General features: G+C 36.9%; 1 protein-coding gene across 1 annotated transcript in view; it reads right to left on the bottom strand.

The window, feature by feature from the left end:
* Window positions 1-16,023, bottom strand: part of PJA2 (praja ring finger ubiquitin ligase 2) — a 74,900-nt gene that overhangs the window by 17,893 nt on the left and 40,984 nt on the right. The window contains exons 5-6 of the mRNA XM_032156695.2: window positions 11,454-11,639; window positions 5,984-6,166 (exon numbers count right to left, since the gene is read on the bottom strand). Coding sequence (XP_032012586.1) covers window positions 5,984-6,166; window positions 11,454-11,639 — 369 coding nt within the window. The remainder of the gene's footprint in view (window positions 1-5,983; window positions 6,167-11,453; window positions 11,640-16,023) is intronic.

Here is a 16,023-nt window from a genome sequence, read left to right as displayed (position 1 = left end):
CTGGGGGCACCTTGAGTAGATGTACTCCTACTATCTCTTAAGTCCAAGAGATCCAAAACTGAGCTTATTTTGTCTAAAGACAAACTTGTTGACTTCCATATTCTATTTGAATATCATAGTCCTAAACATCCACAAACAACCTAGCTCAAAAATAGTTTTGATGTCAACCCATGTGCCATAATTAAAATTACCCATCTGTTGCCAAGAGACACAGAAATGGTTCTTAAAAAGAATATGTTATAGTTTAGCAGTATCTGGAAATCAAGTATCACACGATACAAAGCAACAGACATGCTCATATAATCACAGATTTTGGAATTAATATTAAGAATTACTGAATCCATCCACCCTTGAAATACTGAAACTCCCTCACCTAGCAGTAAGATGTAGTACAAAGAGAAAGAGCCTGTAACTGACTCTTCCTTCATCTATAAAACAAATTAAATGAGTAGGTGTGCAAAGGTACCTGGCATAGAGATGGTACCACAGTAGACATTCAAGAAACAGAAGAAACATTCCTTCCATGCAGAAAATACACTGCTTTCTAAGGTGGTATGTACCAGTGCGGGAAAGAACTACTAGAAGCTTAAAACACATGAAGTATTCCTACTTGTAACTTTTGCTCTGTTGCTGTAATTCTGCCTGCTGAAACAACATAAATTGTGTCTTCCTTCTCTTTGCAAAAAAACTCTTCAAACGACTGAAGACAACTATCTCCCAATGATTCTTTTCTTCTCCAGGCTAAGCAAATCTAGACACTCAAAGCATAATATCCGGTTGTAATTTGGCCACTACAAATAATCAGTTAAAAATTCTAAGACCATGTACTTGGCAGTCACCATGGTAATAACTGTTTCAGGCAGGGTGTGGTGGCTGTAATCCCTGTTGGGAACAGGCCCCCAAAATCTGGCCATAAACTGTCCCCAAAACTGGCCACAAACAAAATCTCTGCAGCACTGTGACATGTTCATGATGGCCATGATAGCTATAACACCCACGCTAGAAGGTTGTGGGTTTACCGTTCACCAGAATGAGGCAAGGAACACCTGGCCCGCTCAGGGAGGAAAACCGCTTAAAGGCGTTCTTAAATAACAAACGATAGCATGTGCCTTAAGAACATGCTTCTGCTGCAGATAACTAGCCCAACCCATCCCTTTATTTAGGCCCATCCCTTCGTTTCCCATAAGGGATACTTTTACTTAATCTATTATCTATAGAAACAATGCTAATGACTGGCTTGCTGTTAATAAATATGTGGGTAAATCTCTGTTTGGGGCTCTCAGCTCTGAAGGCTGTGAGACCCCTGATTTCCCACTTCACACCTCTATATTTCTGTGTATGTGTCTTTAATTCCTCTAGCGCCGCTGGGTTAGGGTCTCCCCAACCAAGCTGGTCTCAGCAAATCCCAGCACTTTGGGAGGCTGAGGTGAGAGGATCACTTTGAGCTCAGGAGTTCAAGACCAGCCTGGGCAACATGGCGAAAGTCCATAGCTACAAAAAATACAAATATTAGCCAGGCACTGGTAGCTCAGACCTGTAGTCCCAGCTACTTGGGAGGCTGAGGCTGGAGAATCACTTGAGCCTGGGAAGCAGAGGTTGCAGTGAGTCAAGTTTGCGCCACTGCACTCCAGCAGGGGCGACAGAATGAGACACTGTCTCAAAAAAAACATAAAACAAAAAACAAAAAATTGTTTCAGACAAGAACCACTAATAGGTGCTAAAACTAGTGGATGGAAGTTTGATAGTTTAAGAAGAAACAGGTTATTTACAGTCTCAAAGTATCTTCATGCTAGAAGCCTACTGACTACAGTTGACCCTTGAACAGGGGCTTGAGCTGGGTAGGTGGGTAGCCTTAAACTCAGTTTTTTTTCCACCTCTGCCACCTCTGAGATAGCAAGACCAATCCCTCCTCTTCCTCCTCAGCTTACTGCTCAACATGAAGACAGCAAGGATGAAGATCTTTATGATGATCTACTTCCACTTAATGAAGAATAAATATATTTTCTTTTTACGATTTTCTTAACATTTTCTTTTCTCTAGCTTGCTTTATTGTAAGAATACAGTATATAATACATATCACATACAAAATATGTGGCAATCAACTATTTTATTATAAGGCTTCTGGTCAACAGTGGGCTATCAGTAGTTAACCTTCTGAAGAGTCAAAAGTTATACTTGGATTTTCCAGTGCACAGGGATCAGCAACCCTAACCCCTGTGTTGTTCAAGGGTCAGCTGTATAAAAGGATAAATGACAACTGTAAAGAAGCCGGGCGCGGTGGCTCAAGCCTGTAATCCCAGCACTTTGGGAGGCTGAGGCGGGCGGATCACGAGGTCAGGAGATTGAGACCATCCTGGCTAACACGGTGAAACCCTGTCTCTACTAAAAACACAAAAAATTAGCCGGGCGTGTTGGCGGGCGCCTGTATTCCCAGCTACTCGGGAGGCTGAGGCAGGAGAATGGCGTGAACCCAGGAGGTGGAGGTTGCGGTGAGCCAAGATCGCGCCACTGCACTCCAGCCTGGGGGACAGAGAAAGACTCCGTCTCTAAAAAAAAAAAAAAAAAAAAAGAAATCTGAAAGATAACACCATAACCAAATCAAATTTTATATCACCAGTAATGGGTTGATTTGACACCACGTGTTTTCTGATATGTACTGCAAAGGACAAAACACCACTTCCAGGGTGTTTCTGCTAAAAACTCCAAACTCAAATCTATTCATGACAGACAAATACAACCTAAGGGACATTCTAAAAAATAAATGACCTGTACTTTTTAAAAACGTCAGGGTTATGAAAAACAAAGACTGAGGAAATGTCCACATTAAAAGAGACTAAAGAAACTTGTTAACCAAATACAATGAAAGATCTAATACAAAGATTAGACCAGAAAAAAATTTCTCTAACGGCACTGGTGGAACAACTACGAACATCTAAATAAGGTCTGTAGATTAGATAATATAGTATCAGCATTAATTTGCTGACTTTGACAATTTTACTGTGTTATATAAGAAAATGGTCTTGGATGTCGGAAATTCATTCTAGAATAATTACAAGTAAAGAAAGGGACATCACGCCTGCAACTTACTCATAAGTGGGTCAGGAAAAAACCTTACTATAAGTATAAGGAAAGGAAAGACAGAATGGTAACACAAACGTGGTTTTAAAATGTTAACATTTAGGAAATCTTAGTGAAGGATATATGAGGATTTTTGTACTATTTTTGCCATTTTTCTGTAAGTATAAAATTATATCAAAATTATTTTTAAATTCTATTAAGCCACAGTTATATCCACACAGAATTAACTTCTCGCAATCTTATTAGATTAATAAAAACTCAATTTCTTACAGGAAGACAGAGAAGTTAGGGAGTTATCAAAGAATAAACAAATGGTAGAGTTGGGATTTGTCTGTATCTAAAATGATGATTTCTCTGTGTCACTTCCTACCACACCAAGCTATCAGGTACTCGAGTATTCTGAACACTAATGCAACTCCGATGAAAACAAGTAAACAAACTTGACAGAGGACTTTTTCCATTTTCCTTTAAACTAAACTAAGGAACCAAAAGGCTTCACTTTTTTCCTAAGCAGTGGCAAAACAAAAAAATGTGTGCCAAAGTTTGACTTTAGAGACAAAAACTGCTGCTCTTTGCCATGGCTTTCCCCATAGCATGCTATTTTAATATGGAAATGAAACCACATTTTCACCTTCTCAACCTTTAGACACTGCCACATAAATTAATATAGTACCACATAAGCAAATAATGAGGTGTTGACATAGAGCAACCTTCAAAATTTGTGTCTTAAAATTAATGCTAAAATGTTTTCTTAAATTAAAAAAAAACTACTTTGAAGCTCTGGACGTTTTGGGACCACTAGTAAGGTTTCTAAAACCTTAACACAACAGCCATATCTAGAAAGATCATCAGTGAATTAGAACCTAAAGTAACAGTTCCTCAAATTTAAGTTCAAATTATATTCAGAGGCTGGGCATGGTGGCTCACACCTGTAATCCCAGCACTTTGGGAGGCCAAGGAGGGTGGATCACTTGAGGTCAGGAGTTTGAGACCAGCCTGGGCAACATGGTGAAACCCTGTCTGTACTGAAAACACAAAAATTAGATGGGTGTGGTGGCAGGCGCCTGTAATCCCAGCTACTTGGGAGGCTGGAGCAGGAAAATCACTTGAATCTGGGAGGCGGAGGTTGCAGTGAGCCGAGATCACACCACTGCAGTCCCGCCTGGGTTACAGAACGAGACTCCATCTCAAACAAACAAACAAACGAACAAATTATATTCAGTAAAGACTTCCATTATTCCTTCAAATATTTAGGTAAAACAACCTTTTTGGAAGTATTTGGAAATATGTATCCACACCTTGAAAAATACTACATATCTCAGTAATGTCACCTCCAATTATTTGTCCTAAAGGAAAAACCAGAAGTATAGAACAAGTTTTATGGAGGATGGGGAAGAAAAAGTTCACTGCACTATTTCAATGAGTCAATAATCCGTTAAATCTTAGTGCCCCTATAGGAAGGAGCATCTTCATAATGGAGCTGTAAAAAATTATTTTTAGAGTCTTGAAAATGTGCAACAGAAAATATTCCTTCATATGTAACCATAATTGCCTCCCAACACGCACAGATGATGCTAAACAGATGATTCTTTCAACTGCTGAACACTTTGAGCAATTACTTTGCATAATGGAGACAGAAGACTTCTGAATTAATAAGGAGTGTAGTAAAAAGGTAATGGGGAGACAGAGGGAGGAAAGGAGAGAAATATCAAGATCAGCAAGACTGGGACTAGGTAAAGCCACTTATTCTCCATAATGTATGGGAAACCAGAAAATGTGTTTTAGAGTATGAGAATGTTTAAGGTAGAATTACAAATTGCATGGCTATAATGAAATCCCATTTCTACTTCCCCAAAATGGTGATAAAAGTCTGTTCTCCACACATTTTTTCCCCCTTGGGGAGTAAGAATAGGAAAAGGCAAGGAAGATCTCAAGAAGATGTTCAGTTTCCCATCTGGAACAATCTGGAGAAGTACAGAGAAGTAGCTAGCACACACAGAAAGAGAAATTAAAGACACAAAAGATGCCTTAAAACATATGTTTTGGAAACCTGAAGAGATATCAGGAGATATAAATGAGTTTTTTCTTATTTATTTTTCTGAATTTTCTGTAAAGGAATTTTAACTGGAAAAACAACACAAATTCTTAAAAATATATTTGTACAGAGAAAGAAACAAGTGTAAATATACCAAGATATCTTTTTTGCCCCAGAAAAAGTAAAAAAAAAGGATCAGTTAGGACATGCTTTCTACATCTCAATAGACACCTGCTTTCAGTGGGTTACTATACACTTTAAAGATACTATGAACCAAAACAGTTAAATTCTGAGCATTGTATCATAAGAAGTAACAATTCCACAATACACTTCACTTACATGTCACTTTCATTTGAAGCTGACTATTCTTTGTCAAGCATACAGTAAATTAAATGCTTTCAACATCTTCTGGAAAGTAAAATTTTATCTTCCATATTTTACATACAGAGAAGGAAAAGGAAGAACAGGGAAAGAAAACTATTCTTACGGTTTTCTGATTCAACCACAGGTTTTAAAATTGAAGTGGTATTCATTAAGAAGCTACTTCTGAAAGAATTATGCTAAGTGCTACAGGGCATATAAAGCAAACTTTTAAAAGTCAGAAATCCAAAACTCAAAAAAAGTATATAAGTAACTAGGATATAAGGTGAGTTTCAAGAGAGCTAAAGGTCAAAGGAAGAGGTCACTGGCTGGAGAAGTAGGAAAGGGTCCAAGTAGGAAGGAACATTTGAAATGAGCTTTGAAGAAGAGGAGGACTAACAGATGGGAAAATTATAATATTTCTCAGCTAGCAGAGATTTAATTTTCATAAATTAGAATCATGAACTCAAAGAGCCTAATTAAGCATCCTAATAAAATCGTGCTACATACCTCCAATCCACATCTAAGTCTTCACTCACACTGGAGTCATCCTCCAGGTTATTGTTACCATCCAACATGAAAGCTGGCTGTGCAAATTCATTGGCAGGTTCATTTCCCTCATCACTGCTGCTTTCATTGACTTCATTGTACTGTAACCAAGGAATTTCTCCCTCTTCCAAAGATGTCTGTTCCCTATTACAAACATTTTAAAGGAAGAAAAAAATATTATTTTAAAACATACCATAACACTGCCTTTAATTCTATTCCATGCAGGTGGATTCTGTTGAGTTCTAAGCTCTTGGTACTTTTATAATTCTAAAAAACTGTCTTCCTTAACTGCAGAATTACGTAAAAAAGGAAAGAAATCAGTTATAGGGTCATATACGTATACAGAAATAGTTTCTAATTACATAGGAACATATTTATTTGATTTACAAATTATCTATGCTGCTTTCTTCTTTTGTAGGAGAAACATAAGAAAAATCCATCCCTGACTACTTGAATTTTGAAACAATGCTCTTGAGTACTTTCCCTTCACAGTTAAAATCTGAATTCCTCAACCTGGCCTTCAAATCCCTACATAACACATGCTTTCTGCTCAGCCCACTTCTCCAATAGCATCTCTCATCACTCTTCCCCAGCTACTACGCTCCTACTGTTCTTTCTACTTTTACTTTTGCAACACGTGGAGATCATTCCTACCTTGGGGCCATTTCCTCTACCTAAAATGTTCTTGCACTGAATTTTTACTTTGCTACTTCCTTCTTGATGTTCATGTCGGATTACAAGTCACCTCCTCACGGAGGCCTGTCTTGAACATTCAGTTTAAATAGCTCTCCAGTTACTGACTACCACATAACTCTGCTTATTTAAACTATAAAATTTATTTTTGTTTAACATTTTCTTATTTGTTTACTATCAGTCTACTCCTACTAGAAACTAACTAAACGGGAATAGAGACACACAAATCAATGGTACAGGTCAAGAAAATAAGGAGGAGATAAAGGAAGCATTTCAAAACAGGAAGGAAAAAAAAGGACTCATTAGGCTAGGTGCAGTGGCTCACCCCTATAATCCCAGCACTTTGGGAGTTCGAGGCAGGCAGATCACTTGAGGCCAGGAGTTGAGACCAGCCTGGACAACATAGTGAAATGCTGTCTCTACTAAAAGTACAAAAAATTAGCTGGATGCATGCCTAATTCCATCTACTGAGGAAGCTGAGGCATGAGAATCGCTTGAACTCAGGAGGCAGAGGTTGCAGTGAGCTGAGATCACACCACTGCACTCCAGCCTGGGCAACAGAGCGAGACTCTGTCTCAAAAAACAAAAACAAAAAAGGACTCATCAACAAAATGTACTGGGACAACTGGGTATTTGCCCGCAGGGAGGGAGGTTAAATCCCTTATATAAACTTTAGCTATACTTTTTTGAAGTACATGTGTATATGCACCCCCACCTTCACTTAATGAGTACCAGAAGAGTCATGAGAAAATTTTATAAAAATTTCAGTGTCATTCTAAGCATGATATAAAACCCTGAAGTCACAAACAGACTGATAAATTCTACAACACTCACATTAAAGAAAACACTCATGGAAAAGTCAAAACACCAAAAATTTGGACACCAAACTCAAACAGAAAAGTGAACTATAATACAAGAGAGACAAACGGCTTTTCCTTAATAAACAGAAGCTTAAAATGTAAAAATAAACTGTAAGAAAAAATCAATATATATCAACAGAAAGGAGGCAAAGGATATAACTAGTTGGCAGAAAAGGAAATTCAAATAGCCCTTAAATATATAAAGAGATGCTCTGCCTCATTTATAATAAGCAAAATGCAAATTAAAACAACTGAAATATATTTCAACTACTAGCAAAAATAAAAAATTCTGATAATACCCTCTGTGTTGGTGAAGCTTTGAAGCAAGGCAACTCATACAGTGTTGGTAAGAAAGTGACTAATTTAAGTTCTTTGTAGAGAAACCTGGCAATAGCTATAGATTAGGTTTATGCATACTCACTGACCTAGTGGTTTGGCTTCCAGTTATTTCTCCTAAACAAGTATGTACAATGTGTTGTTTTTTTTTCAGCATTACTTACAATAGCCAAAACTGTCCACCAAATGAAACTGGTATACTCATGTAGTATTATACAGTAAGTTCTCACTTAACTTTGTACCAGCTTCTTAGAAACTGTGACTTTTGTAAGCAAAACAAGGTAGAACTATGCAGATTTAAAATGAATAAAGGAAATCCTTATGAATATGGAACAATCTAAAAAACAGATCTATAAAAACAAATAACGAAAGCAAGGTGTACACATGTCTACACAATGTGCTACCAGTTGCATAAAAAAATGAAATGTGTACACATAATACGCTTTTATGTGTACGGAAGATCTTTAGAAGTTCAAAAACGAAGCTGGTTATAATGCCTTTTAATTGGTCTTACCATACTGTCTAAATTCACTTTTTATTGTGTACGAATCCTTATTTTTAAAACAACTGTAATTTCATCTGTTCATCAAGAGAAGTTCAACCAGAACTAGCTACCCAAGCAATAAACTGTTAGCAATTCATTAAATATTTCCAAAGCACTCAAACTTGTGTCATTAAACCTGTATTCACTCTTACCTGTATTTCAGAAACCATCCCTTTAATTATGCAAAGTACAATAGTGAAAAGAATTTTTTTAGTTTCATGAGTCATGTGACTGATTATTAAGGAGTCACACAGTTGTTTGTATATTTAGCCTAAAGACAGCTAAAACTAACAGATGTTTAGCGGATGCTTAACAAATTTTAAAACCTTCAAGGTTTTCTTAATTTCAACCAAAGTAGAGGTTATTTTCTCCCTTTGGTCAAAGCTCTATTGGTGTCTATCTAGACAACTCAAGCTTTTGAAAATGTACTAATTTATTCCCATTTTTTATTCTTCTTTCTGTTCCATCCCAGATATTAGAAGTTTTTTCGGGCTAGACTTAATTAGGTTGTCATAATTATGCAATTGACATTTGGTGTACTACATCATTCTGAATGAAATACATCATTCTGAATGCAAAATATATTAATTGGAAAGAGACTTGTGGATCTACACACATCATGATAATACAAAAACTACCTTACTAAATAAATAGTCTGAATCACTGTTAGAAAATAAAATCTAGGTTACAGAAAATAAATACGTAATCACGGATTCATCAAAACAAGGCTGCTAGCTCTAAGAGCAAGTCTAAGGATGAAAAATGTGTGAGTAAAACCGTAATTTGGCACTACAGTAATGTAAAAGACTAATTTTTGAAGAACTGGGCTTCTTAAATTACCAACATTCAATATCTCTGCTCTTCCTTTTTCTTTTGCCTAGAAAGTTCTTTCTGAACACTAATTCTCATCTTTAAGAACTCAGCTCAAAAGACAATTCCAAAGACACGTCATCCCTGACCACTTTAATTAATATCTTCATCATTTTACCTTCTTTCACATTACTGTTTTATTCCCTTCACAGCAATCATCACATGTGTAATGTACTGGGTTTGTATCTTGGTTATCATCTGCCTTTCCTACTATAATGTAAGCTTCATGAAGGAATGTTATTTGTTTTGCTTACTGATATAACTCCAATATCCAACACAATGCCCGGCACAAAGTAAATGCTCAATAAATATTTGCTGAGTGAATAATTACTAACACAAATGACATATGAATAATTTATACTTAGCAAACTAAACTAACAGTGATTAAAGGCAATCAAACATAAAATCATGAGGCCAGGCAGGCTGGCTCACGCCTGTAATCCCAGCACTTTGGGAGGCCAAGGCAGGCAGATCACCTGAGATCAGGAGTTCAAGACCAGCCTGGCCAACATGGTGAAACCCCGTCTCTACTAAATATACAAAAATTAGCCAGGCATGGTGGTGGGTACCTGTAGTCCCAGCTACTCAGGAGGCTGAGGCAGGAGAATCACTTGAACCTGGGAGACGGACGTTGCAGTGAGCCGAGATCATACCACTGCACTCCAGCCTGGGCGACAGAGAGCAAGACTCCATCTCAAAATATATATATATTTATTATATATATATATTTACGATATAAATTTATGATATATATATATCTTATGAAGAGGAAAAAATGCCACCTCAACCTACCACTGTCAAAACCAATTATGTTTGTGAATTTCTTTCTTTATAGATTTTTCTATATATTTTATTCCTAGATTTTCTTATAGGATTAATCTCAAGCTGAAAATGTATATGCTTTGAGAAGTACAAGTTTTAATATTAGTCTAGACTGAAAAAGTTCTTTTCCTAAAAAAAAACATAATTTACCAAAATAGTTCCCATGAGAGACTAAGAATTAGAATCAATTATCATAGAAAAAAATTAAATTATCAAAAAGATACTCTCCTACAACAAAACAAGAGGCCTAGATGGTTTCACAAGGGAATACTAACAAGCTTTAAAGGAATAAATAAGCTATTTAAGCAACAGATGCAAAGGACAGAAAAAGAAAAAGCATACACATTCTTTTAGCAAAGCAAGTACCAAACTGATATTGAAGAAACTAAAAGACAACTTGCATCTAGGAATTTCAATATAAAAACCCCATGTAAAATATTAGAATCCAGCAGCCCATTAAAATAACAATAAACCATGACTGTGATCAGATTTGGTTTATTTCAAGGAGCAAGGGAAGTTGAATATTAGCAAATCTAATTATAGAATAATTCCTCATGATCAGGGCAAAAGTAAAAAATCATCATGATCATTTCCATCGATGCTGAAAAGACTTTAATAAAATTCAACAAACATTCTGGCTAGAAACCCAAAAAATGGTACAAGGTTGGAAGACACCTATACCCATTCATTTACATCTTGTCTATGGCTACTTTTATACTGCAACAGTAGAGGTGAGTAGCTGCAACAAAGACTGGACACAAAGCCATAAATATTTATTATTTATTATCTAGCCCTTCATGGTATGTTTGACAACCCTTACAGTACTAGAGCTTTCCCATTAAAATGAGGAAAGAACAAAAATGTTTATCATCAATCACTGATATTTTGGAGATCTCATCCAATGCAATTAGACAAGAATATGAACACTAGCTTTTGCAACTGACTGTCTCCATTTCTGTGAACGAATCACTGATTTCCCTCTTGAGGCTGTCCTTTCTCCCCTGAGCAATGATAGTGCTAATTCACCCATTCCTAACTTAACCAAAATGACATTTTAGGTGCCCAACTTTTCTTATTAAAGCAAAGTGGAGACATATATTGTATCTCAATAGAGGATACTGAAATTTTCAGTATTTTCAACTTAATTTTCTTTTTAAAATACCAAAAACTTAATGAAAAAATCAGGGGGGCCTATTGGTTCTACATAAGGCTTATAAATACAATTAATGGCATATCCAATATTTGAATGTAATATAAACCACTCTTGTACAATATACAGAAAAATAAATCTCACTGTTGAACATACCCTTCCTGAAGAGATAATTCTTGGTTTTCTTCTTCAGGGCCACTGCTATCACTCTGTAGCTCAGGTTCATTCTCATCTTTTCCTGGCAGAGTCTCCCAGCTTTCATCACTTGAGGATTGATCTTTTTCTGTACCAGAAAATCGATGAGGCAAAGAAGCAGACCATTCCCCATCACTGCATTCAGAACTGCAAATCAGAAGAGAAATAAACTATCATAATGTGTTCAGTTATTTTTATCATTTGGGGTGTTAACTAGATGATATGGTTTGGATCTGTGTCCCCACCAAATCTCATGTTGAACTGTAATCCAAAATGTTGGAGATGGGGTCTGGTGGGAGGTGACTGCATCATGGGGGTGGATCCTTCATGAAGAGTTTAGCATTATCCCCTTGGTACTGTTCTTGTGATATTGAGTTTTCACCAGATCTGGTTGTTTAAAAGTGTGTGGCACCTCCCCCCCTCACTCTTTCTTACATCTGCTCCTGCCAAGTGAGAAGCCTTGTTCCCGCTCTGCCTTCCACCATGATTGGAAGCTTCCGGAGACACCCCCAAGAAGCAGAAGCCACTATGCTTCCTGTACAGCCTGCTGAACTATGAGCCAATTAAACCTCTTTTCTTTATAAATTACCCAGTCTCAGGTGTTTCTTTATAGCAATGCAAGGATGAACTAATACACCAGACATCATAGTATGGAGTGGAGTGTTGATGCCACATATGCTTTGTCAGGTGCTAATTCAATCTTCAGACTACTAAACAAATAAATGCATGCAGCAGAGTGTGACTCTTTGAAAAGAATATGGCATATGGCAAGTTATGGAATATATCACTTTACTTTTTCTTTCACTACATCCATGGTTACCTAGATAGGGGCTTGTCATATTTTAGACATATTTCTAAATAAATTTTTTTTTTTTTTTTTTTTTTGAGACGGAGTCTCGCTCCGTCGCCCAGGCTGGAGTGCAGTGGCGCAATCTCGGCTCACTGCAAGCTCCGCCTCCCGGGTTCACGCCATTCTCCTGCCTCAGCCTCTCCGAGGAGCTGGGACTACAGGCGCCCACCACCACGCCCGGCTAATTTTTTTGTATTTTTAGTAGAGACGGGGTTTCACCGTGGTCTCGATCTCCTGACCTCATGATCCACCCGCCTCGGCCTCCCAAAGTGCTGGGATTACAAGCGTGAGCCACCACGCCCGGCCTTATAAATAAATTTTTAAATACAATTTGGTAATCTTAAATGCTACCTGGAATAAATGTAAGTAGACTTACTGCATATCTAACATGACTAAAACAACTTTCAAATTATATACGGACAACTAATGACATATTTCCTATGAATAAATTTCTACTATTACCATGTAATAAAAAGTTAACTGTCTTTTTCCTTCCTTTTTCCCAAAGAACTTTTAAAGTGACATTCAAATGCATAAAAAGCAGTACTGGCAAAACTTTACTGTCCTTAGGTAGGACTCTGAATACAAAATAAATTTCAGTTCAGGCCAGGCATGGTGGCTCACACCTATAAATCCCAGCACTTTGGGAGGCTGAGGTGGGCAGATCACCTGAGGTCGGGAGTTCGAGAGCAGCCTGACCAACATAGAGAAACCCTGTCTCTACTAAAAATACAAAATTAGCTGGGCGTGGTGCTGCACGCCTGTAATCCCAGCTACTCGGGAGGCTGAGGCAGGAGTTCGGCTTGAACTTGGGAGGTGGAGGTTGCAGTGAGCAGAGATTGAGCCATCGCACTCCAGCCTGGGCAACAGGAGTGAAACTCCCTCTCAAAAAAAAAAAAAAAAAAGAAGCACAGAAAATTACTTTTGACTACATTTAGCTTTAGCCAACTTGGTTATAATTAACTACTCTTAGTTTTTAAAGAATTAGTCATCTTATACTACCAAAGGCTAAAATATTGCTTATCAATGTTGAAAATAAGTCTTAAATGCCCCCTCCAACCATATAAACCATTCTGGTTAAGAATCTCCTCAAAGATTTCTCTATGTTCACTAGACTTGGAAAATCAAAAATAACAATTTTAGTTTACATTCTTGAAAGGAAGTGATAATTGGTAGGAAATTACATTTTTTAATGATTATTATGTCATTAACATGCAGTTAGTGATTTTCTTTAACAGATGCACTCAAAAGATCAAGATGCTATTAACAAACAGTAGCACTAATCTAAGCTCTGAGAAGTTTAATAGAAGCAAAAATATAAAATCAACTGCCAATTTCCAGTAAACAATGGATGGCAGGGCACTAACATCCTGGAGAAGGAAAGCTATAAACCTTAGGCATAGCAACTCAAAGGTGTTCTTTCAGCCGGGTCTAAGCCAAGTTCCTTGTATTCTGTACAATTCTCTGTGACCCAAAGAATAATCTAATATAAACAATTTCTAGACTTATATAAGTATTAAAATCCAACACAGAAAGTAGTTTTAAAGGGGCTTATTAAGTTTCCTTGACTAAGAACCTTCTAAAATTCAAAGCTAAATTACCAACTGCTATTGTAATGTCTTTAACAATTAGGTTAAGATTTCTATATAAATTTGTGGCAATTCTTAACATATATAAAAGAGAAGCTCATTTTTTAAGAAAACATTTTCACTCAGAATATGATCCTGTCCAAAGAGATAACATTAAAAAGTCCTCACTTTTCCATATTAATCAAATAACTCATGGAATATCTCTAAACTTCAATACAAGAGGAATGTCTATGATCAATAATCAAGAATCCTATGTTATGGATTGGCAAACTACTACAGGCTTGGGTTCAAACCTGACTCTGCTGCCTGTTTTTTAATGGTTTGTGAGCTAAAAATGGTTTTCACATGCTTATCTTTAATTTTGCCCCTTAGGCACCAAAGCCTAAAATATTTACCATCTGCTTCTTTAAGAAAAAGTTTGCAGACCCCAGGCCTATATCATTATTACTCATGATACCTAACCCTCAATGGTAAGGAGACAACTTTTAAACGTCTATCCCCAGCCAGCCCCAACCATCACACTAAGCTTTCACAATCACTAACTACCCTCTAAGCATTTTAAGATTTTTCACCTTTCTTGTCAAAAATTCTATTATAAAATTCACCTGTCAGATGAATCCCTCTCTTGATATGTTATCTTTTAATGCTATCACCATGCTGTCATTCTGGAAACACTTATTTTTTGACTCTTCACAAACTCCCCACATTCAAATCCTTTCTTACTTTCCATTCTTTCTCTGCACAATGGCTCTTATAGTTTAGCTCCTTTTTCTCCTTTCTCCTAAAATGTAAAACCCTAGTTCAAATGCTTTTCTCTAAATTAGACCTATATAGTCAATTATTAATTGGTGTTCCTAAATTTAATTCCACTCCCTCAAAATGCATTCTGAATACTACCATCACTTCAATTCACATATCAAACAGTATGTTTATAGTATTACTCCAAAAAACCTTCAACAGCTCTTTTTTCCTAATGCTACTGCTTTAGTTTCACAAACAAGCCATTTGCCTATCACTCTCACAATTTTTGCTGCAGTTGCACATTAACCCTCTGTCTTAAGGTACAATAGTTGAGAATACAGGTCCTGGTCAGCTTGCCTGGATTTGAATCCACCACTTATTAGCTATGAAAACCTCTCTATGCCTTTTTTAGCCTCACATATCAGGTGAATACAACAATAGTACTTAATAGTTCACTGGGTTCATGTAAAATGTAAGTGAGTTAATATACATAAAACATTTTAACTGCCTGATAAATAATGAGCCATCAATAACTGTTAGCAAATCTTTTTTTAACATTTTTTTTAAACTCAAATACATTTAGTTAGCATAAGCAATAGCCATTAAGTCCTGGATTTGATGTGCTACCTTTATTGTCTTAATTTCCATTAACATGAATACATAATAATTAAATTAAAAACATTGTGTACCACTTAATATATTTTACCCACTTTGGAAATAGTGACCTATAGAATAAAAAGTTAAATGTCTTTGAATAACACTTATAATTTACTGCTATCTGATCACAGTACTTTCTTGCATCCGACTCATGAATGCTCTGTTTCAAAGTGTCCTCAAAGTGGACATTCTTGCCATCAGGAATATCTTTACAATCACTTCACCTTTTCCCCACTTCCAAGCACATATCAGCCTCTATTTCTTTCAAGACCTTCCTGTATAAAATCGCTTCTTTTGTTTTTCAATTATTTCATGAACTAGACTTCTTGTTTACTCAGTGCAGCTCACTACAACACAGCTGCTTCTTTAACATTGCAATTATTTTTCATAATAGTGCAGAGAAATCAAAGAAAAAGGGTACTGAGAAAAGACAAATGGATGTGGAAATTAGGAGGTCACCACTGACGTTAAAGAATATAGGGCTGGGTGCGGTGGCTCACGCCTGTAATCCCAGCACTTTGGGAGGCCAAGGCGGGTGGATCACCTGAGGTCAGGAGTTTGAGACCAGCCTAAGCAACATGGAGAAACCTGGTCTCTACTAAAAATACAAAATTAGCTGGGTGTGGTGGCTCATGCCTGTAATCCCAGCTACTCAGGAGGCTGAGGCAGGAGAATCGCTTGAACCTGGGAGATG

This window comes from Hylobates moloch, unplaced genomic scaffold (assembly GCF_009828535.3).
Source record: "Hylobates moloch isolate HMO894 unplaced genomic scaffold, HMol_V3 SCAFFOLD_6, whole genome shotgun sequence".
NCBI classification, from domain to species: domain Eukaryota; kingdom Metazoa; phylum Chordata; class Mammalia; order Primates; family Hylobatidae; genus Hylobates; species Hylobates moloch.
This window is presented reverse-complemented; position numbering and strand designations above follow the sequence as displayed.